Here is a 23,883-nt window from a genome sequence, read left to right as displayed (position 1 = left end):
GTATGGATTTACTATTGAACAATTTAACATCTTTGGGTCATTATGTTCTTCTAAGTCTAGGTGATACTTATTTCTTGAAGGTTCTGTCTTAAAATTACTGATAATAAATGCAGTATGTTTAATAAAATCCTAACTAATCCCTACTAATGCCGAGAAAAACCTGCTATATAAGACAAGATGATTCTTAGTATACTTCAGAGTTGTTTTTATTTTTTGCGTGTTCTTTTGCAGCTGATATAACCTTTCTTTGAATTTTTTCTTTGGATAACCAAATTAGAAACTTCAACTATAAATATACTTTATTGACTTAAGTAGGACACAGTTTTTATAACATACAAGGGAAACTATATGAGGCAGTGTGATGTATCACAAAACATACAAGCTTTAGAACGAGAGACCTGGGTCTGAAATACTACCTAGTAGGTGTATGGTCTTAAGCAAGTTGCTTGACATCTCTTGGTGTCAAGTTTCTGCAATATTTAGTTATAAGTAGCCAGGCTATTAATACCTACCTATTGGAAAATAAAAATGCAAGCATTTGAGACATTTGTAAGTACCTGGCACAGAGTGCGTACTCCATAATTTGGAGTTTATTCTTTTTATTCTTTTATTCTTTTCAGTCTGTGTTTTTGAAATGATCGATATGCAGAGGTTTGATGACTATCTCTTTAGCTGCCTCCTGGCTCTCTTGAGGGCACTGAATGGATGAAGGCTTGGTATAACAGTTGTTCTGCTAAAGCAGTAGTAACGATAGGTCATTGGGAATTAGGTGAGGGCAATGATCTGGAGAATACATAAAGTCAAACTTGCAGCATTTTGTAGTCCTCTCTAACCTGCTTATATATTGGATTTTAAAAGAAAAGTGCAGAGTTTGCTTGTTTCCAGAATTTTTCCCAAACAGATTGCAACTATAAATGCGCATTACTGAAAACTTTCTGTTCTTGACTTTGATACTTTGAAGAAAGAAACATAGACCAGTTAAATCTTCTCTGACAACTTGAATAACAACCCAAACTCCTACAACAGACGAGATAAGGTCCTGCTGTCTTGAGCAGCATTTACCAAGGATAATATTCACAGGACAGTGAATTTTTGAGTAAGCACTCACACTGACTTGTCACAGTTTTCCTTTTTTAAAAATCCAGCATGTTCCATTGTTTGTGGAATAGTTATAGTTTATTGAGATCTCTCCCTCCCCCCCTTCCCATTAATATTGTACCTCCTTTGACTCCTAAAAATCCCCTTTAAGAAGCTTCCTTAAGCAAAGAACAACACTGCACTTTCTTCTCATTCCTGTAGGACTTGCTTCATAACTGTCCCTATAAAGTTCTTGGTCAAAGTGTTTAGTAAATCTCGTAATTTGGGAGACAGACGGAGTTGAAATTAATTATGTATTTTTTTTCCCTGTATCTTCTTTTTACTTTCTGTAACATCAGGCTGTAGAAAAACTTACCAAAACAAACCTTGATTTGTTATAGGAGACCCCACGAATTATTTTTGAGTTATTTTCATGTCATTTGATCTGATTTTGTTACTGGTATTTCTTAAAAGAATCAGGGAGAAATAGGAATTTTCTGAATTTATTTGGAAATAAAATTTATGCCATTGGAAATAACCACTTACTTGCCTCTTTTCCACAGAGATGTCTTACTGTTTTCTCTGGGTGAGTGTAGGCTAGTGGGAAGCCTCACTACCTAGCATGTATTTACTAAAAATGATGGAAGATCCTGGAATTCTAGTGAGTAATTAGTGTCCAGTAAGCATCTTTAATGCATACATTTCTAGCATGGACAGTAGTCTCATAGTTGAGTAACATCTTAGTTTGCTATTGCTGTATAACAAATTACCACAAACATAGCTTAAAACAAAACACATTTATTACTTCATTACCTTATTACCTTATTACCAGTTAACATGAGTCAAGAGTCTGGGCATAGCTGAGGTGGTCCCTCACCTCAGGGTCTCACAAGGCTGCAATCAGCATTTCATCCAGGCTGCATTCCTTCCTGGAGCTCTGAGTCCTCTTGCAAACTCTTGTGAGTACTGGCAGAATTGAGTTCCTTACAGCTTTAAGACTAGGGTTCCAGCTTTCTTAAAGCTGGCTGTCAGCCAGGGGCCTTGCTTAGCTCCCAGAGGTCCCTGCATTTCCTTGCCATGTGGCCCTCTCACAGGCCCTTTTACATCATGGCAGCTTACTTCTTCAAAGGCAGCAGGAGAATCTCTCTTCTAGTCCCTCTTTTAAAGGGCTCACCTGATTAGGTCAGGCCCACCCAGGATAATAACCTTTTACTTAATTCACAGTCACCTGATTAGGAACCTTAATTACATCTGCAAAAGTCCCTTCACCTTTGCAATACAACAACCTAATCACAAGAAGAACATCCATCATATTCACAGGTACTGCCCACATTCAACTGGAAGAGATTATATAAAGTATCTACCCCAGGGGCCAGGAGCCTTGGGGCCAACTTAGAATTCTGACTACCACAAATATTAATGATGACTGTAATAGAATCTTTGTGAGTACTATTTTTGGCCTGTGCTTTCAAGGTTTTCCTATTGGGCCTCTCACTTACAACTGCCTTCAGGGATCAGAGTCACTAAATGACTAGAATTTCATGTTTGCCTGTGTCCTCTGGACACTATTTGAAACAACTCAGGTAGCTCAGGAAAATGGCAAAGTGGAGAGAAATTCAGAAAGTCTGATGGTTAGAAAACCAATGACAAGCCAGAATGCTTTTTGAAATCCATCTCCTAGGGGCACCTGGGTGGTTCAGTGGGTTAAAAGTTGGACTCTTGATTTTGGCTCAGGTCATGGTCTCAGGGTTGTGAGATCAGAGTCCCGTGTTGGGGAACTGCTTAATATTCTCTCTCTCCCTCTCCCTCTGCCCCCCACCCCCATACATACTCTCTTTCTCACTGTCTCTCAAAAAAATAACAGAAGAAAAGAAATCCATCTTCTATTTTCTTTACCACCATTGGGGGTTTTTTTTAGAGCAATCAATAGGAGAAAATGTCCCATTGAAACACAGCATTCTGCTAAATTTCTGCTTCTTGTTCTATAAAATTCTTTATTTTTACATAGTGAAAAGAACTTTGAAGGAATATTTTGTTTGTTCCAGGAAAAGGGCAGCATTACTTTATAATCTTTTTTTTTTAAAATCTGATACTTCTGAAAAATACATTGAAATCAAAGTTTTGCTTTATTAAGAAAAAGCCAATTAGTCATTAATCTGTACAACCATGGCATAACAGTTGTGCAGAGCTAATTGGTAAAAGAAATTGTAACAAGAAGCTTACATTTAATCTAACGGGCAGAATCCAAATTTGATTTCAAAAATAAAAGTCAAGATTAATGTCCTCTCGCTTTTAACATAAAGTAGTTTACTACCATTTTGAAATTTTATCCTGTCAATTAAGTATATGAAGCAAATTAACCAAAACATACATTATGCATGTGGAGAAAATATTAAAGTATATAATAAGGAAATGTGCTCAATACAAGTCTTTAAAAATTGAAAACACAAAGTAATTTTGAGATTCATGACAGCCTTAGGGTTCATCTTACTTGACTGATAAATTTAAAAGATTATACACAGTTTGGCTTCTTCTTGAGTGCAAACAGTATTTCTTTTCTCTTTAACCCTTCAAGGAGGATTTGAGTTTTGCTGTTTTTGAATCTGTTTACCAACTTCATCATTCTTCATGCTCGTGATGGCCTGCATCTTACCTCTATTCCCCTTTTTAAAGGATAAATGTAAATGGTGGATTTAAATCACGTCACTCTCTCTGCCGTATTTAGAATGGCATGGGATGGAACTCATGAACTTTTCAAAGAAATGCTCCCTTTTCTGTGAGTCCAACCATTTGCTTTCTTTAATAAGGTTAGTTCAGATGCTGCATTTCCTCAGTGATTCCATTGTCTGAAAAAAATTCTGCCATCTTAAAAGTTTTGACATTTTCATTTTCTGTTCTATTTCTGTTTCATGACACATAATTCAGGCATTTGACTGAGCTTAAATCAGTGGACTGGTTGGCAGCCTAAAAATGTGTTTTGCACAAAAGAGTTTTGAATGAATTGAGAGGTTTGTTTACATTTTGGTAACTTTTATTTCTTCCCTTTAATTTTTTAATTTGAAGTCCCCTCTCTGATGTAGTTCTGTGATTATACCTTAGGCTAGGTTACTTACAATGAATGTTGGTCCAAAACCCCAATCAATCCTAATGATGTTAGGATATTGGTATGGTGTGCCTTTGGTTACTGATTCAAAGAGCAAGGAAACATAGCGAACGTCGCTGAGTGACGTGCTTTTTCATTCAAATCACGTAGATATTGATCTGGAATGGATGGGATCTAGATTTGTCCAGTTGGTGTGAAATCACACACCACTTCGTAATGTCCTTACATGGTACCATGTAAATGTTCCTACCAGCTTGAAATTTGTTTCTTTCTTGGGGTCAAACTCCCAAGTTTTACTATGTCGGTTAGTAAAGCCACAGATAAAGCTGAGACCGTTAAACCTAGTTTAAATATCTTTTCAGGCCACTTGCTGTGTTCTAGACCCTTTGTTGGATATCCTGAAAATAGAAGGGGCAAAACACACTATCCTTATAGAATCTGTAGTCACACTCAAAGCCTGTGTTGTAGAACCTCATGAAGGAAATCTGTGAACATAAATAACAAGGACATATTTAGATACAGGCCAAACTAAGTTTGGGGACAGATCTATACCTATAAAGTGCTTGGCACGGTGCATAGGAGTTAGTAACTGCTCACTAACAGGTACATGCTCATATCATTATTATTTTCATTACTTAGTTTTCCGGCTCACCCCAATAATTCTCTGGTCATAGAATACAACACATGCAGACGTATGTAAGTAAAGGAGATTTGATTCTTTTGACGTGCATACAGACCAGTTTTGTGCTGCAAATTTAAGAGAGCCCAAATTTGTCCTGTGATGTGGAGACAAGGAGTCATTTCCTTTATTTTTATATCCAAGTTTTCATTGTTTTAATTGGCACCCTTCCAGACTGATAGATGGCTCCAGTTCTGTGCCAGCGTGGCTGCCGAGAACGTTACAAACGCAGTATAATTACAAGGGACGATTTTCCCATTATTTTCTTCCCAAAGCATTTTCTATGCTGGAAATGTTATGAAAACCTCAGAAACTATGGTAAAAATACTATTTTTAAAAAACAAGTTTTTATTGTATTTTCTTAACATAAAAGTAATATACGTTTATCACAGGAAAAACAAGTAAGCAAAAAGAGGCAATGAAAACCACCCAAATCCAACACACAGAACCACCGTTACAGTTTATGTGCATTTTCTTCCAGTTCTTTCTCTGTACAGAGACCGATATTTTTAAGTGGCATCCTAGCACAACATCCTATTTTATAATCGCTCTCCCTGTCTTTATTCCATGTCATCAGTGGAATGTCCTTATTCTCTGACAGTACTATTTGCATGGGTTCTATCCTATTTATTTAACCAGTTTCAAGTGTTGGGCATTTAAGGATTTTTTTTTTTTACTTTGATCTTTTCTTTTTTTTTTCTATTATAAGTAATTCATTGGATGAGCAACTGAGTTGTCATTGTTGAGGGTCTTTTTTTAATGTTAAAATAGCTAAATTATTTAAAATGTGGAGAAAGTGCTTTGGTGCTTCAGTAAGGTACCTGGCAAGATGAAGTGGTTGCAGATGAGGTCTTCATGTGCCTTCGAGAGCCTCCTTTCTGAAGGCTCCCGGGGGCTGCAGGCACATACAACTTGCAGGAAATACTGGGCAGGGGCCCTCCATAATTAGACAAGATCACTCATGCCAAAAGGGACTATGATTGAGTAGAATAAGTTGAAGTCAGTTCTAGTTGGACTTACCCAGGGACCATTTTGCTCCCTGTTGGTTGCCTGTGACAAATTCAAAGCGATTCAAAACAAATTTTGCGCTCACAGGTGGGTTTCTTTTTTAATTCTTTCAGGTTTATCTTTTAGGCTGTACAAGCGTCGTGCCCTGAATTAAAGTGTGCTTATCACTCCATCCTTCTTGCCAGGAATGCCATCTCCAACCACCCTGAAGAAGTCGGAGAAGTCTGGTTTCAGCAGCCCCTCCCCTTCGCAGACCTCCTCCCTGGGAACTGCATTCACCCAGCACCACCGACCTGTCATCACAGGACCCAGAGGTGAGCCGCTCAACAGGCACTCTTGCTTGTGCTTAGATCATGGCCTTGGGAGCAGCATAACAAAAGGAGAGACATGGAGGCCTCTCCCAGAATGCTCCTAAAAGCAGTGAGTGCTCCAGTTTCTCATCCTTGGGGACAGCTTTGGCATCAAACCCTTGATCCTTACCTCAGGCCAGAAAAGGAACCAAACCTCTCATTCCCAGTGGGATGTTGCAAAGAGGTGGGAGATAATTTGAACTGAACCCAAATCAAATCTGTCCTACAAGTTGGACAAGAGGAGTGTGTGTGTGTGTGTGTGTGTGTGTGTGTGTGTGTGTGTGTGTCAGGTGAGTATATTTTCCTGTAGTTAGTTACCTGTTTTCAAGGAAGAGCTGTTTTGCATTCTCTCATCCCTGCTGATTCCCTTTCCTTGAAACCTGATTTCAATATGTGGCATTTTGCATTGAGGTTGTTTGCATCACGGTGTTGACGAGCAGTCTTCACTCACTCCTTTTGAAGTGGTAGATAGTTTGTCTGGTTTTCATTGCAATGTTTTCATTATTTTTTGTCTCGTGTGCTTTTAAGTTTATTATTAAAATGTGTCCACAAGAAATATGATTTGTATTTCACATTAAAGACAAGCTTTAAACCTCAAGAGAATGTCAGCAAATCACTTAACTTGATCTTATTGCAAGATGAAAATATTTATTAGTTTGTTTATGAAACTCCCACAGTAGGAGTATGAGTAATTGTAACCACGTTCACTTTCTTCCATCAGATTGTCGCTTAGGTAGGTCTGTGATCTACCAGCTGGTATTATAAAACATCCTAGAAAGTTATGGTCTCTTGTCTACTTTGACATATGCCTGGGGAAACTGATATTTCTTGCATTAATCTCAGTGTTAGACCCAAAAATCTGAATCCCTTTATGAATACTCTGTGAGCATCTCAGGGAAAAATGGCAGTTGAGAGGGCCATCCAATGCACACATGCAGAAATTACACTGAAGAAAGTAAGTATTCGGACTATTTTGTGAAGCGATTACTATATCCACAATTATGAAAACTTACTTGCTCCATCTTTTAAACATCTTGTGATCATTGACAGAATTTTCTCAAGATCCCTTATTATTTCACTTGTGCGGTGTGCGTGCGCGCATGTGTGTGTGTGTGTGTGTGTGTGTGTGTGTGTTATAATCAGAAAGGCAAGTTATGTATTTTTTTCTAACTTGAAAACCTTGCATCCAAATTGGATCATACAGTCCCAGAATGAGTCTCTTTCAGTGGGGTAGCATTATGATATTATCCTCAGAGTCAGCATTCATTAAGCATCTGAACTGTGGTGGAAAATAAAAGATATGAAGTCCTTTTAGTCAGAAGATTTTCAGTCTCGAGGAGATAAGGCATGTGATGTTTCTCGTCTTTCTATGGTCAGGTTAACGTTTTAAATGCTAAATGGATGTTAAAAGTAGAAATTTCTGCGGGAACTCAGAGGAGGGGACGATGGAGTTTCATTCATTCATTAAATGACAATTTACTGAGTGCCTGTCGCTGGGAATTGAGTGGTTCCTGTCCTCATCAAGCATACAGTGTAGGGCAGAAGAGAGATGCAAGAAAATAAGCATTCAGAAGATGATGTGGAATGTGCTATTACCACTTTTTATCAAATAAAGAGACTTCAAAGTTTAGATAGCACTGAGGTCAAATCTTAAGAAGTCGCTTACATGAATAGAGGCCGTTCCAAGCAGAAGGAAGATTCACAGTGGAGCCACATAATCAGGATTGGGAAGAACAGGATGCTAGCAATCAGGATAGCTGGGTGAGCTGCCTCTTTGCCTTTCCACTTATCTTGTGGATTTTTTTTAATGTCCTCATCAATAAAATGAGACAGTACTATTGTTGAATGAACTTTTCCTCCCAGCCTCCTATTCTTACATAGAGACATGATAAAAAAAAATATTTGTAGAGACTCTTTGAGGAGCATAAAGCAGTGTGCATATATTATCATTTATTCAATAAATATTGAGTGCCTTCTATGAGTCCTGTCTTAAAACCATAGTTCTACACATTATAATAACAATTCTAGCATTTACCCTTGAGGGCCAACATTGGGAGCTTCTTCATGCTAGATGCTTAAACACACTTGCTAAAATGACCCACACTGGGTTGAACCAGACTGGACCTCCCTAGCCTTCAGAACAATGAGCTTTGATCTCCTATTCATACCATGAAAAAAATGTTTATGAGGAAAAGAGAAAGATGCCTAGTTTAAGAATTATGGAATACCAAAGATTCTTTGTTTTCACCAGAATTCAAGATGGTTCCCAGCATCCTCGGTTCTCCTTTCTGGAAAATCTACTCAGGTACCCATTCTTATTGCACCCTGCCCCCCTCTTAGTGGTCTGGTAAGGGGAATTGGAGTAATTTAGATGAAACTCTTTGTTGGCATCTTTGTGGCAAGAATCATAGTGGAGATGGGCTAACACGAGACACTTTGGGGCTAAGATACTTTTTAAGGTTGGTGTTGAGCCTCTTGCTATCTCAGAAATATTTGCTGCAGGCGCCATATTGCCCTTTATTCTTCTGTGACAAAGATGGAAAGCTAATGGTTGGAATGAAATCACAGGATTAAGTGTTGATGTCTTAGGAAGATGAGGCCAAAGTGAAGGAGAAAGAGTCTGACTGAATGAGCCAGTGTGGAGTAAATGTGATGTGTACCTAAAGGAGACTTCAACCTCCATGTTCCTTTTATTGTAAAGAGTTGCCATAACCCAAATCAGTAAATCATTAGAGAATCCAGACAGACAGTCGAACTTTACAGGGCCTGGAAGAAGAGAAAGGTGTGTCCTTTATCAGGGTCCTGGGGCACAGGGACAGGGGAAGCTGTTTACTACACCGTTGCTCAGAATCACATGGTATATTCACCTCTCCATAGTACCCCGATTGCAAGGCTTCTGCTGCCTCCTTTGGGGAGAGTATGTGCTATGGTGAGTGCTGTGAATTGTGTAAGATTGTTGAATCACAGACCTGTACCTCTGAAACAAATAATACATTATATGTTAAAAAAAAAAAAGAAGATAGTAGGAAGGGAAAAATGAAGGCGGGGAAGGGGGGAAGTCGGAGGGGGAGACAAACCATGATAGACTATGGACTCTGAGAAACAAACGGAGGGTTCTAGAGGGGAGGGGGGTGGGGGGATGGGTTAGCCTGGTGATGGGTATTAAAGAGGGCACGTTCTGCATGGAGCACTGGGTGTTACACGCAAACAATGAATCATGGAACACTACATCAAAAACTAATGATGTAATGTATGGTGATTAACATAACATAATAAAATAAAATTAAAAAATTTTTCTTAAAATTTCTCATGGGAATACCTTGACCAGACAAACACCAGTTCGTAAGCAATAACTCTGTAATATATCTCAGTGCCCAGGCCAGAGGTGATATTTTAACACTTTGCTGTAGAGCAGAGCAAGGTCACCTCGCTAAAAAACAATGGCCCTATTTTTTACTACAAACATAAGCCATATTTGGAAATATGGTGGACACTTGTTACAAAGGAAACCTCTCTTTGAAATTGCAAAGCAAATGCAAAAAAAAAAAAAAGGGGGGGCCTTGAAGGGAGGCAGCATTTCACACTGGGTAAGCATAAAAGCTCAGGGGTCAAACAGACCAGTGTTGGAACCCTGTCTCCACCACTGTTACCAGCTGTGTGGACCTCGTACATTGCTTTACTTCTCTGAGTTATAGGTTCCTCATCTATAAATTGGAGATCATAATCTTTACCTCAAGAGAATCGTATTATCTAAGGAGGAACTGAAATCATGTATTTACAGTTGTTTGCACAGTGCCTGGAAATAGAGTATGTACTCAAATCATGCAAACAAGTAAATCACCCATTTTTACCCAGGCTTTGAAAATTTCATGCTGTCCCTACTACTTTCACCTATCAACATTTTGCCTATTCCAAGACCAGCTCAAATACGATTTTCTACACAAAGACCCCCTAGCTCCACGCAGGCTGCCATCACCTCACGCTCCTTAAAGTCCCATAGCCTTTCGCGCCCAGCACCTTGCTTTGCTAGTTAATGTACCTGTCTTGTCGCTCTCCTAGAATGGAACCTTTGAAAGGGAGGATCTATAACTTAGACTTTTCGTTATCTTCATTGTGTCTCGTGCACTGAATTTTATGCTCAAATATTGGTTGAATAAATAAAAAGTACTCACATTGTACATCAATGTACACAGAAAGCATTCATCCCCTCCCTGACACTGATAAGATCATATTGCTTCAGAAGAACTAAAGAGTGATAAATGTATAATAGTTTAGGCAGGACTTCTTTGTAAGGAATTGTCCAAGATGGGGAAGAACGATGGCCTTCCCGCTAAAGAAAGCTTTTATAAGATTATATGAGTAAAACTTTCATATAAAAGTTACGGTTTTTCTTAGTTTCTGCTATTCTGATCTCTTCTCTGTGTACATCGTGAAGGTAGAGACATGTGGCTTCTTAAAACAAATCCCCCTCTGATATTGGCTTTCTTTGTGGTTTTGATAAGTCACTTAACCCCGTGGCCTCAGTTTGGCCATCTGTACCATGGGGACCATCCTTGGCCACCTATGTAGTTAAAATTAGATAAAGGAGTGAAAGCCTTTTGGAATATCCTGGGGAGTGGAGAAGACATTCAGTTTCCATAAAAGCATTTGTATGTCATTATACATTATTACAATTACTATGCACTTTAAGCTGAAAGATTGGGCTTTCAAAGACTTCTTTTATCAGCACTTAATTTCAACCTAAGAAAGTATTTAATCACGACAGTTTATTTTATTCACGATAATTGAAAAAAATCTTTGTTCTTCCCTTTGCTTTTTTAAGAGTTATAAGTTTGATAATTTAAAGGGTCTAACTCCTTTTATTGGAATTATTTGGAGCAATCAGTGATATTTTAGAGTCTCTTGAAAGTTCATCTTCTTGAAATTTAGATGTCTACCTAAAATCTTTGCTATTTTCAAAAACAAGATAATGAATTATACTTAATTTAAGCATTTCACTTAATTTAATGCTTTACACTAAGTAAAGCAACTCTTGTGCTTTAGGGTTTTAGAAATGGGGAGGCGCCCACACGGTACACATTGCAAGGCAGAGGTTGAAAATAATTAGCAAGTAAGCACTTACTGAGCCTCGTCTAGAACCACAGAATTTGAGAACAGTGCTCTGGAAATCTGGTCTCATCCATTTCCTGTATCAGCTAAGAATGTGTTTGATTGCAAGCAACAGAAGATCTGACTAAACAGGTCTTATGTTTCTCCTATAAAAACAAGTATGTAATTCAGGACTGTGATAATCCAAGGATTGAGATTTTTATCTCTTAGCCTTGCTTTAATGGGTTGTGTTCATCCTCATACTGTGACCTCCTGGTCACAATGTGGCCACTGCATACCTGCCTCACATCTGCATTCCAAGCAGAAAGCAAGGCCGGCTCATTCTGCCACCTTTTGTAGAATGTTATGCAGCATGGTCCGAACTATGCCACATGATGACCTCTAGCTGCAAGAGAGGCTAGGAAGTCTAGATTATTTTTTTTAGCTGAACACATTGCCACTCTGTATAAAATTAGGGCTTTATAAGTGGGTAAGTAGGAGGGGAATATGCCAGTGAGCAGTTAGTAATGTATTCCGCGTTACTCCTGCAGATGAGAGATCTCAGCCACAAACAGAAATCAAGTCTCCGATTCAGTACCTCTTCCCCTATGTCACTTGGTTCTACCTTTTTCTCCCCACTGGGAGAAATAAACTGTATTTATTGAAACAATTAATTTGTTTTCACATTTTTTATTAGTCTTAAGACATAACATAGCCATTTAGATCTTTTGATAAGCATGACATAACCCATGTTATCACACTGAGTTTTTTAATAACAGCCATAAACAAATCACTTGACCTTTTTTTTTTATTAGCCCGTGAATCCTTGCTACTGGTAATGCGGGGTTTCTGTTAGATGCAAGGCACTTCAAAACACAATTTTTGAGGTCAGTGTGACTTTTTTGATATTAAAATTGACTTGCACACTCCCCTGACTGTCTGGGGATCTGTTCGTTTTTTTCCACCAATATTTATCAAGCACTACAGCGGGTACAAGGCACTCTACTTGTTGCCGAATAGAGTGAACGAGAGAAGCTAGGACTCTGGCCTCAGAGTGCTTACCTCCTGGTGGATGACGGGACAAGAAAGCCAGCAGTTCTATTACTGTGATAGGGGAAGCTCAGGGTGTTGTCAGGGACAAGGGCATCCTGATAGAGAACTACCGTGGTATATTGACATTGCGAAGAGTCCAGACAAGCCTAAGACTTAACCCCTCTTCTCCTGCAGAGTGCCTTCTGATTGTAAGCATGCAAAACAAAGTGACAGCGACAAGTTGTGCTTTTCAATAACTAAGTACTGAGGAATTAAAGACCCACACGATGTGAGCATGAAGCTAAACCACCCACTTCTTTATGAGTCAGAAAACATATATACATGAAGGGAGTTTAGAAGTAAAATTGCCTGCCCCGGTACTAAAAATATACATAAGATATGCTGAAACAATAGCCATATAAGCCAAAGATTTATTGTGTGGCTTTCAAAGAGTCATGCCAGTTTCTGTTTGGAGAGGTAGTCAGAAGTTTATATGCTCTATAAACCTCTCTAAGTCCATGATCCTTGTGATTCAAGCAGGGATCCTGCTCTTAGTGATGAAACATCTAAGGGTCTGCAGTTAACAATATTTCCTGGTTTGGCCAAGAAAAACATACTGCAGAGAATTATGAGAATTAAGATCACCTTCCAGGAAGTGGAGGTCACCAGGAAAGGTTGGAGGAGTGTGGATTCATAGACAATAATAGAGGAGGAAGGAAGGAGAGGTAAAATACGAAGGCAGCAGTTATCACTGGATGACAGGGCCCCTTAGAGCAGGAACCAAGGCTTTATTCTTCCTATCTGTGCTCCTCAGCCTCGTGCCTGGCATAAGGAAAGCACTCAACAGATATTTGTTGAATAAATGAATGACTGCGTGGATTTGATTGAAGACACACAGAAAGTTTGGGAATAACAGGGAGTCATTTCCATCCCCCATTTGTAATAATAATACAATATTCAAGTGCATGTATTCGGTAGGATTTAGGGAGATGCATTGCATGGTGAATAAATGCTCAATACATATTTGCTTTGCCTTAATGAAGAGCTTCTACTTTGCTAGGCATTAAGAAAAATACTGAGCTTGAGATGATCCCCTTTTTGTAGAATATTTGCTGTATTACAAATTTTTTTGTCAAAATTAAGGGCCTGCAAGAAGAAGTACTCCCTTTAATCACCACCATAACCATGGCACCTCTCCCTTGGCATAGGCCCCCTTGATCTAAGTGATAGGTGTGTTCAGCTTTCTCGTATCATATCTGCAAACTTCTTTGCCTCTTAGGAAAGCTTTTAACTTAGTTGTAGAACCTGCTGGCGCTCCTTTCAAAGGAGCTGAATCTAATTTGTCTCTCCTGGTTTAGTGCAATTGAATCATCTCAGGGAAATGAGAAGCAATTAAGTACCTGTTGCTAACAAGGTGCTGAAATAATCTGCCAACAGACACAAGGTGTTTATTTATTATTGGAGTATGTCATTTGAGAAAACATTACGTTGTCATTCTACAATAAGAATTGCCAGAATTGATTTTCAAATGCAGGCATCAGAGACCTAACAAGTACCACCTTTGAGGAGCATCGAAAGACAAGTAAGTAGGGCTTATGAACGTTGGTCAAGGTTAGCTCAAATGCTGGTGTCCAGCACAGTGGGAAACACTGCCGATGGGATTTGAAGGATCTGGATGGCCAAGAGGAAAGGCAGCTTTTTAGCAAAGACCCTTTAAGTCCCAGTTCAGGAAATTATTAAATTCATTAGCCAGATACTTATAACCAGCTATTACTGCCCAGCCAAAGGAAAAAACAGTGCCAGCAAATGTTTTAAAACTACAACTAAACAAAAGTCAGGAAGCGTGTAATTAAAACTGTACCTTTATTGTATTGTAAAGAGTTTCACTATGACATGGAAAATATTTAAAGGAGAAGGCTGTTTAGCTAATTTGTCTGCAAGTGAACTGCTTAGTGGAAAACTATCCTAAATTAACTGTAAGGCCACCCACCGAGTGAACCTCATAAAAGGCCATGGCTGCTCAGCTTGGTTTTGTGTAACCATTCAATAATTACTAGATAAATGCATAACTAAAAGCTCTATTACACTAATAATTTGTACTGAGATAGATGTGTGGGGCACCCTGCTGGGTTAATTTGTCATCCCCACAGCAAACTTCTAAAGAGAGCTCTTCTGTAGGGGAATCGTGCTAATATGTGGTCCCAAGGAGGACAGGTTAGTGCAGTAAGACCAGTTGGCTCCTTAATCTCCTAAAGAGGCAAAATGCCCCCAGGGTGAGTGCCAGAGAGAAAAATAGGGTGCTTAACCACGTGTGCCTAGATTTAAACTCATCTTGACAAAAGAAGCTGCTCTCCCTTGGAATTCCTGGCCCCTTTCTCTCCATCTCTCTGTCTCTCCCTCCCTCTCTTCCTTCCCCTGCTCCCCCACCATAGACCCACATAGGCACACATGGTGAAGGCAGGGTTTTGAGCAAGGTTTCTTTAAAATCCTCTCATTGATAAGACTTCCCAGTATGGCTTCTACTATAAATCACATAATCAGATAAATCCCTAGCAGTTCTTTCTTCTTGGTCTAGCTTAATATCATGTGGATTCCATGTTTGAACTCATTCTTTATTTTCCTCTTTTCGGAGTGGAATAAAAAAGTCAGTATTGGACTTGTATCTCCTCTTTATGTGGAATGTTTTCCTCTGTCACATACACACACACACAATTGCTGTTTTAAATATGAGGCTCACATTGAAGCTTCAGTGCAGGGTTTTCAGCCTCCCCTATTGACAGAACCATAAATCATGTTAAAGTTAAGTGAATTACTGTAGCATAGAACTGTGGCTTTAACAATGTTTATGTAGTATCAGCTTATCATCCATGTAGGCGGGGGGGGGGGGGGGGGGGGGGTGGTGAGCACTAATATTTGAAATGGGAACGGACGGCCCTATTAATGTGGTCGCAGTATCCCAGAGAGTCACCCATTTCATGCCGCCTCCTTTGTATTGTTAAAATGAGTGTACTTAATCACACGTAGAGAATGTTGTTTAAAATGTATATTTCCAGAGTAAATTTCCAGTTGTCATGTGCCATTTCTTCATATGAAATGGCGGTCGCTCCCCCACCCCCGGTCAAACACTTCCTTTTTCTGATGTGCAAAACACACGTGAGCAACATCAGAGTTGCCAGGTTCCAATACAATAATAAGGGACCTGTGAACAAAAACTTCTGAAGGGAAATAAACCATTTGACCTCCGAGAAAGAATTCAGAGGGGACCCGTGGAGCACAATGCAAAGTGCGCGGGCTGTGGGGTCAGCCAGCATAGAATTCGGGTCCTGGCTGGCCACTTGGGATCCGCGAACGCTTGTGCGGCTCACTTATCTTCTACCTGCCTTTGTTTTCCCACCTGTACCAAACGTTAAAGCCTGAGGAGGCAGAGGGAGTGAAATGACATATGGAAAGGGCTGGGAACTGTCGTAAGTACGGTGACTAAATGTTCCCTATCTCTGTGACGGCTCCTTTTATCCTCATACCTGCATTTGCTTTCTTTGCACGTGATTCTCTGGAGAGAGTTCTCATTTCCTTCATTCTTCCATCCTCATCCCCAGCCTACTCTTCCTACCTGCTCCTGTGGGTCTGGGAGGAGTGTGTGTTTCTCCTCTCTGGGAGGAGCCACGGATGCTCAGAGGAGGACATGTGGTCTCAGGGAAGTGAGGCAACCTGGTTACCCCATCCCACTGCTCTTGTCTGTTTGGGAAAACAGGGGAATCTGCCCAGTGGGGCAAGTAAATAGCTCCCTCCCATGCTAGGCAGCCCTTTAGCCATGGTAGAGACTTCTCTTGGGTCTGTCTTCATTCAGGCATGGCTCTTGCTAAAGTTAAGATAAGCACCTCTTTGGTTAACAAGAGTCTGTTGTTTATAAGAATCAATTCAGCGGGTAATTACTGAGCATGCTAGGCCCTAATGAACAAACCAGATGAGTTCTGGCCCCACATCTAGCCAAACAGGTAGATAGGAAACAAATTATTATCACTATGATGAGATTAGTGAGAGGCGATCTCAAGAAAGGGATAATCCAGCACAGGTATTTAAAGTATTTGTGAGGGGTTGGATTTATGCATGTCAGTTTGTGTGGGTCCCTTCCATTGGCATGCGATATGAATTTAGAAAACCTTGGCATCCCTGAGGGATATCTCCAGATCTTTCCAAATCCTCCAGTTCCTGAACACTATAATAAAAGTTGTGGAATTGTTGCATACCTGGTAATGAATGCTTTGAAGATATGTTCATATAGATCCTTTCAAGTGAAATATTTTTAAAAGTAAAAGAAACCCAACCAAATTCCTTCACCATCCCCTCTACTCCTCCAAAAGAAAATCATGGATTGGTGCTTGTAAGTAAAATGTCTAGGGGTGGATGGCTTCAGGCAGAGCTGGATCCAGATGCTCAGGTGATACCTTCAGAAATTTGTATGTCTTGTTCTTTCCCTCAGCTCTTCTGTCTTCTGTGTAAACTTCATTCTGAGGCTGAATCTCCTCAGACTGCGGCATTAATGATGTGGGCAGCTCCAGGTTTAATTCCCACCAATGTAACAATCCCAAGGGAGAAAGAGAATAGCTTTTTCACAGTAGATCTGGGCAAGGTTCTACTCCTGGATGCTTATCGCTCTAATTGTCCTGGTTTGGGTCCTTTGCTTGGGTCACTTTTGGAATAATCCTTATGTTTAAGAGATAAGGGGGTTTCTCACTGGTGTGGCCTGGGTTGCATACCTACCTGCAGAACCAGTGGGTGGGGTTGAGACCACTCTCACTATGTAGGCTGGGGCTGAGGGAAGGATAGGTACCCCCAAAAACCATGAGAGCTCTGTTTCCAGAGGGAATGGTAAGGAACTGCTGGACAGACAGAACTCCTAACTGTCCCCTGCAGGAGATAAGAACAAAGCTGTCCTGAGCTTGGAGCAATGCGCTCAGCTTTCTCCCTAGCTGAAGTGACTTATTCTTGTGGTGAGGACTTGCAGAGCACAGGTAAATTCAGGTACTAGAAAGTGACTACTAGCCCATGCTGTGAGCTTCCAGGTCCATGAAAACAGTTCAACTTTTGATTCCCAGTTATCTCACGTTGCCACATTACATTATATGATCCAGATTATTTTTCACGTATCTTTATTCTAAAGAAAATAATTCTAAGAATAGTAAATAACCCACTGTCTAATATACTGTCTAGCACATAGTTGATTCTCAACACATACTTTTTAAATGAGCGAGCCCTGCTATGTAACTAGAATTAATTCTAATCCTGAGAAAAATCTTTTTTTTGTATGCTATTTTATCCAATTTATAGATAAGGAAATGTGGGCTCAGAAATGTTAAGTGACTTTGCGTGGATTAGGATAGGGAGTGATGATTTCAAACACAGAGGAGTTGAGCTCTAAAACCCAAACATGACATATGATTTCCATTTTGCAGTAGAGGAAGCCAGGAGGCTGACCCACAGAGCTATCTGATACCCAACCTGGGATAAAAGCTTGGACCCCTGACTTCAGACACTGGACTGATTCTTCTCATACTTCCTCCCCTTGTGTGAAATCTACCACAGTAGGAATAAATCCTTCGATCCTATGAGGTGTATTCAGGAACTTGGAATTCAGGAGGATGCTTTGAAAGTAACCTCCACTTTAGTAATCCTGTCTCTCAGAAATAGGGGCTTAAACCACACCGTAAACCTGACGATTTGGTGGGGGAAATGCTGCCAATCAGCCCGCACTTTTATGTTTATCATGGGTTTTATTGTCGTTTATTTGCTTGTTTTTTTGCCTTTTTTTCTTTTCATGTCAGCAAACACAAACTACCAGTAATCCTCTGAGAGGCTGGAGCATCTCCACGGACTTTACTTTGGAAACTCTCTTTTGCAGGACTGCAGTTTGTAATTCCAGTACAATCCCAACAGGTTGCGAGAGGACTCCCTGCCTATTTCTTTTCACCTCTGTGATCACCCAGTCTGTGGGGTTGCTTTTTTCTCAAGTGTTTTGCCATATTTCTTATTCTTCATCTCTTATTTCTTAGCATTCATTGCTTGCAGATAACATAGAAGCTCAAGTTCCCTTCATGGAATGGGATTCTTGTCCACTCTGCTTGTGAAACAGTCCCTCTTCATATTTCCAATAATCATTGCTGTTGTGTGGCATTTGAACATATTTCACATTAGCCATCATGACGGCCTAAGCAAGTAGTGTGCAAATGTGGTGTATTCAGAGAGGAGGTCCTGTCAGGATCCGAGGGCAGGAGCTCCATCTCACAGAGCTTGAAAAAGCACACTTGGGGATTTTAAACCTCTAAAAATTACAGCCTTCCCAAAGCCGGGATGTCATAGAGACTGTGTCCAGAAATACTCTATAACTTAATATCTCAGAAACATTTTAAAAATAATTTATTTTAAAGGGCACATGCTCCCTAGTTTCAGATATTTTAGATTTCAGTGTTATTACTATGGATCAATTGTACTGAGTATTTATAACTGTAATCCCAGAGACAGAGTTCCACTGGAATGCAAAGCTAGGTGAGCATCAGTGATTGAGTACATTTTGCAGAGGAGAGATCTAGAAGAGAAAGAAGTCACCCGTATTTATAAGCAAAGTAGTGGCAGAAACAAAACTAAAAGTCCCTTAATCAAGTTAGAAATTTTAAAAAAATAATAATAATTAGGAAATTTTCCTTTACTCCAGATCTTCTTTAAAAACTTTTTTTAAATTTAAATTTTTTATTTAAAGATTTTATTTATTTATTTGACAGAGACAGCGAGAGAGGGAACACAAGCAGGGGGAGTGGGAGAGGGAGAAGCAGGCTTCCCGCCGAGCCGGGAGCCCGACGCGGGGCTCGATCTCAGGACCTTGGGATCATGACCTGAGCCGAAGGCAGACACTTAATGACCGAGCCACCCAGGAGCCCCTAAAAACTTTTTTTTTTTCTAGCAATAACATGTATTAGATCTCCAATAAGCAACTCCCAAAAACTGACATGGTGGGCCTTTCAAGGGAATGATAGAAATTTCCATCGTATCTGGGTTTGCAGGGGTGGGGCAGGAGAAGACGTGCTCAGATTCTGATTAGGTTGGAAGCGTGCCTGGGTAGCAGAGGTCTACATGGTAAAGGGGGAGGTCAGTGTGGACACTCAAGGACTGTAGATCTAAGTGAAGAATAGAGTCTAGAGGGAGACAGCCCCCTACTTCTAAGTTTCTACTTTGTCAGAGTTTGAGATTTAAGCAAAGGTACAGGTTCAAAGTATATTTGGTCAAAAACAGTCTTTATAGGTCATTGTATCTATGACCATTAGATCAGAGTTGTTGCTATGGTTGCTTTGTTTTGCATTTTGTTGTTAAGGGATTTTTTTTTCAAGACCCTCTTGTCATGTCCATACTGACGGTACCTGCTCTTCCATCAATATTTATGTATTCATTTGTCCAAGTGACAGATAAGCAGCAGGTCCCTCTTACTCTTACTTAATATTCCTTTCCCCTTGTGTATTCTGTAATCCAAACAAGTCTTAGCAAATAGGAACAGATTTCAATTTATTCATCTCCCATCCACATCCCCATCCTTACTTATGATAGTATTACCAATAAAAGAAGCTATTTATGGATCACTTACCCACATGGTCAGGAACTACACCTTGTGTCTTATATACTTGTCTCATTGGATCCTAACAACAGTCTTGAGGTATTATTAGCCCCACTGTACAGATGGCAAAACCGAGTCATAGAGAAGCTCGGAAACTTAAAGTATAGCTGGTAAGTGAAAGACTTAGAATTTAAATCTATACCTATCAGACTCTAAAGCCCACAGTCCTCATATTATACCTCTACTTTTTTTGGATTCCTATGTTTAACTTGAAATTGTACACACACAGGTGTGGGAAACCAGCACAGACGAAAGCAGGTTAGATAATGGTGAAGAGGGACAATCAAAGAGCCATAGTGGGGGGTGGGAGCAGGAGTGGGTGAAGGTAGTCCAAAGGCACAAACTCCCATCAAAGAGAAAAAGAGCGACAATGGATAGTTAGTGGAAATAGAGAAGGCAAGCAGATTGCTTTGAAAGCTTCAAAGAGGTGAGTCTTCAGCAGAAAGATGGACCAGGACAAGGACAGGGTTTGGTAGGGAAGAGGCAGAAGGGGCAGGGATCGTCAGGGGCTCAACTCACAAGCACAGCATGGCAGGTGTCTGGAGGGTGGACAGGAATTATGTGGGTCCATGCCAGGGGCCCGTGAACTATGGCCCACAAGTCAAATCCAGCCCTCTGCCTGTTTTTGAAAATAAAATGTTACTGGAACATGGCCACGCTCGTTTGTTTGTGTGGTATCTGTGGCTGCTTCTGCGGCACCGCAGCGGAGACCGTGCAGCCTGCGAAGCCTAAACTCTTCGCGCTCTGGCCCTTGCAGAAAATGTGTGCCAACCCCAGGTCTAGATGCTAAGACGGGGCCTCAGCACAGGAAGGGTCTTTCAGGAGCAAAAATGGATCTAAATAAACATTTTAAAAGACCTCGCCCTCCCCCCTCCCCCTTTCTGTCTGTTTGTCCAGAAGTCATTGGAATTTGATCTCCAACCTGAGGATCCCCTTAATTCAAATGGAGTAGAATATACCAGTCGTCTTGGAAATGCAGTGTAGCGTAAAGTTACTTTGGTAGCAGTAATATAAAAATACTAAGGGCTTTACCAGGTATCATGCAGTGTCAGATATGTTTCTCTCGGGTGACATCCGGGTCTTTCACATGCATCTCGGCGATGGTGAAGAAGGTGCTATATGTTTTGAAAACCTTGGCTTGCCTCAAATCAAAGCCTGGCTATTCAGAAAAGACTCCTCCTCCTCGAGGTTTAAAAACCATTACCAATTCCCCTTTCCTTGTGTCTCTGTTAAAACAAATCCCGTAACTCCAAAGTCCTGGGCTTTGATAAGTGGCAGGTCTGACTCAGGCATGACTTATAAATTATAGCTATGGACCATTAAGATAGATTTCTCAGCTTTAGGTAAGCTAGAGTGGTGTCAGATACGGTGGTTTTGAATTTCTGAAGAAGCCAAGTGTGTAGCAGTTGACAACCCAAATAATTCAAATTCCATTTGCTTTTGTGGAAGCCTTTATTTTTTTTGTCTTAGTACAGTCTTTTTTTTTTCCTTCCACTTTCTTCTCCTTTTAGAGTTCTGCCTTGTTAAAAATCTTTACTTCTAAATATGAGTAGTCAGGAGTTCTTAATGCTACCATTGCTCTATGGAAATGGTTATTTTTGTCTGAAGAACACCTTACCGCTGAGGGGAGGAGTGGCTTTTTCTGGTAACGGCGCTAACACAGGAACAGTTTGGACTCTCACCTGTTGCCACTGACTTCGGGTTGATGAATGGTAAGACTGTGAAGCTTTACAGATGCCAAGGCTTGGGAGTGATCATTCCTCCTGTGAGGGGAGAAGGCTGTGTGTCACGCTGTCTTAAGAGCACACTGCACCTGAAGGGGGATTAGATTTTATTGTTTGCACTGCCCTCTTGACAGCTTTTCTTTGGAGTATCCCATACAAGAGACTCTAGGATTGCCAGAAAGCCACGTGAAAAGGATCCAAGTCTCTGTCTAATCTGTGAGAGTCTGTGATGGCTCGTGGACAAGGAATAAAGCAATTAAGGCAATGTCAGGTTAAATACAAGAATTCAACCCATAAATTTTGGTTTGAGGAAAAATGCAGGAAGATTATTAGAATTCTTGGAGGTTGAGTTTGGGCAAAATTGCTAAAAATGGTAAGGAGGGATTACTTTCCTCTCTCTTTTTCTTTCCCAAGATTTATAAAAAATGAAGTACGAGTTTCCAAACCTATCTGGCTGTGCCTCCCTGGTAACCATCTTTTTTTGAGCTAGAATATATGTCTATAAGACCTCCTCCGTATGGAGGCCCCAGACCAAGAGTCACTTGGATCAAGTAAGTCTCCCCAAATACACAGTAAGACAGTAACGACCTTGACCTTCTCCTTCCCCAGTCCTCATTCTGCTTTAAGGGAGAAAGCGTTTTTAAGTTAAAAAAAAAATACATATTGTGTTGAATTTTCAGCTTTTTCCTCTTTCAAACCAAAACCAAGGGAATCTTTTTAAAGAAGCGGAGCGAGGGGCAGGGGCCGAGTACAAACAAGTAAACCAACCTGCCTGACCTGCTTTCTTCTTTTAAAGTATCCAGTAATATGATCATTTTGTCATAAATAACTGAGCTCTACACTCTTTGGGAAATTCTGGCTCCCTGTTTCTTGAATTGTGGCTACTTTGTTCAGAGTGTGTAGGCAATGCCATTCTAGCTGGAGAAACCAGATCAAATTTCCTTCCTTCTTATTTGTATTGTTTGTGAAAAGCCCAGCAGTTGTTTTAAATAAGTCTGGCCTCTGGTTAAAGTTTAAGCTGGTAGGGAGATCCATCCAGAACGGAGTGTTTCTGACACTCTCCACTGCTCCTGGCCTAGGGTACTAAGAGTATGAGACCCCAGAAGCAGCCAATTTTGTAGTGCCTTTTAATACACAAAATTGTATTAACATCAACATGGATACAGATGGATGCACTGCAATAAACCGTAACCACTTGAGAAAAGCCTTTATTGACTCGCAAGTAAATAATGCACATTTTAAAGGATCTAAATATGCATTTACATAATGTGCTATAATTTTTTATTGTGTCAACTGCTCACACACACACACATCCATAAGAGATGTTTTTCTCTGTCAAAAATTTGGACTGAGACCATTCTTTGTGCATTGCATTAGAACCACGCCAGATTCGTAATGTTAGAGTTCTCAAATGGTAGTTTCTCTTCTGTGGGACCCCTGATCAGAAGATCTTGATGTACGTTTAATGAATTTTACAGATTGAGTGAGTGATTGATTTCACCCCAGTGAAACTTTCTAAAATGATTTGAGGCTACTTCGACAAAAACTTAGGCACACTGAAAACGTCTAATTCAATATAAAAGAGAGAAAACAAGAACTAGGAAAGAAGAAAATCCAAATTTAGATGTTGCTGAAGCCTGAGCTTTAGAGAACGGAAGAACGTGGGTCTTGTCCAGTAAAAGAGTAATACTAGCAGTTTATCCAGAGAAATAGCATGTATTTAATAATATTTAACAGGACTGTGTAGTGTTTGTAACACAACTATTTTCTGTTTGAAGAAATTAAAGCTCAGGATCTTGAATGATTTATATACCCAGTTCCACAATGAACTAATGGCTGAACCAGAAGTCCAAGGCATGAGAAAGTAAGGGCTGTGAGAGATAACCCTTTGAAATGCAGACTCAGCAATTGCCTAATTTGAAACTACAGGCTAAATGATTTTCTGGTGCTAATTAAGAATTAATTGGTCCTTATAAGTCAGTCATTGCAGAATTAATTTCATATAGTACCATGTGTTCTCAGGTTTGTGTTCAACTCTGGGCCACAAGGAAAATGTGAATTGTTTTAGTAAAATATGATAAAGAAACTAAGGTCTAAATTTAAGTTGCTAATGGTGTTCTTTTACATATTAAGCAATAATAACAAAGAGGGCCAAGATGTTT

The 23,883-nt window shown here is 40.0% G+C and overlaps 1 protein-coding gene across 5 annotated transcripts in view; it reads left to right on the top strand.

Moving 5' to 3' along the window:
* The window catches only part of NFIA (nuclear factor I A), a 562,687-nt gene that overhangs the window by 477,407 nt on the left and 61,397 nt on the right, over nucleotides 1–23,883 (top strand). For all 5 annotated transcript variants that reach the window (XM_032427631.1, XM_032427635.1, XM_032427651.1 and 2 more), the window contains exon 7: nucleotides 6,053–6,181. In XM_032427631.1, the coding sequence (XP_032283522.1) occupies nucleotides 6,053–6,181 (129 nt within the window). The remainder of the gene's footprint in view (nucleotides 1–6,052; nucleotides 6,182–23,883) is intronic.

This window comes from Phoca vitulina, unplaced genomic scaffold (assembly GCF_004348235.1).
Source record: "Phoca vitulina isolate PV1807 unplaced genomic scaffold, GSC_HSeal_1.0 scaffold2, whole genome shotgun sequence".
NCBI classification, from domain to species: domain Eukaryota; kingdom Metazoa; phylum Chordata; class Mammalia; order Carnivora; family Phocidae; genus Phoca; species Phoca vitulina.
Note: the sequence above shows the minus strand (reverse complement) of the source record. Positions and strands in the feature narration are given on the sequence as shown.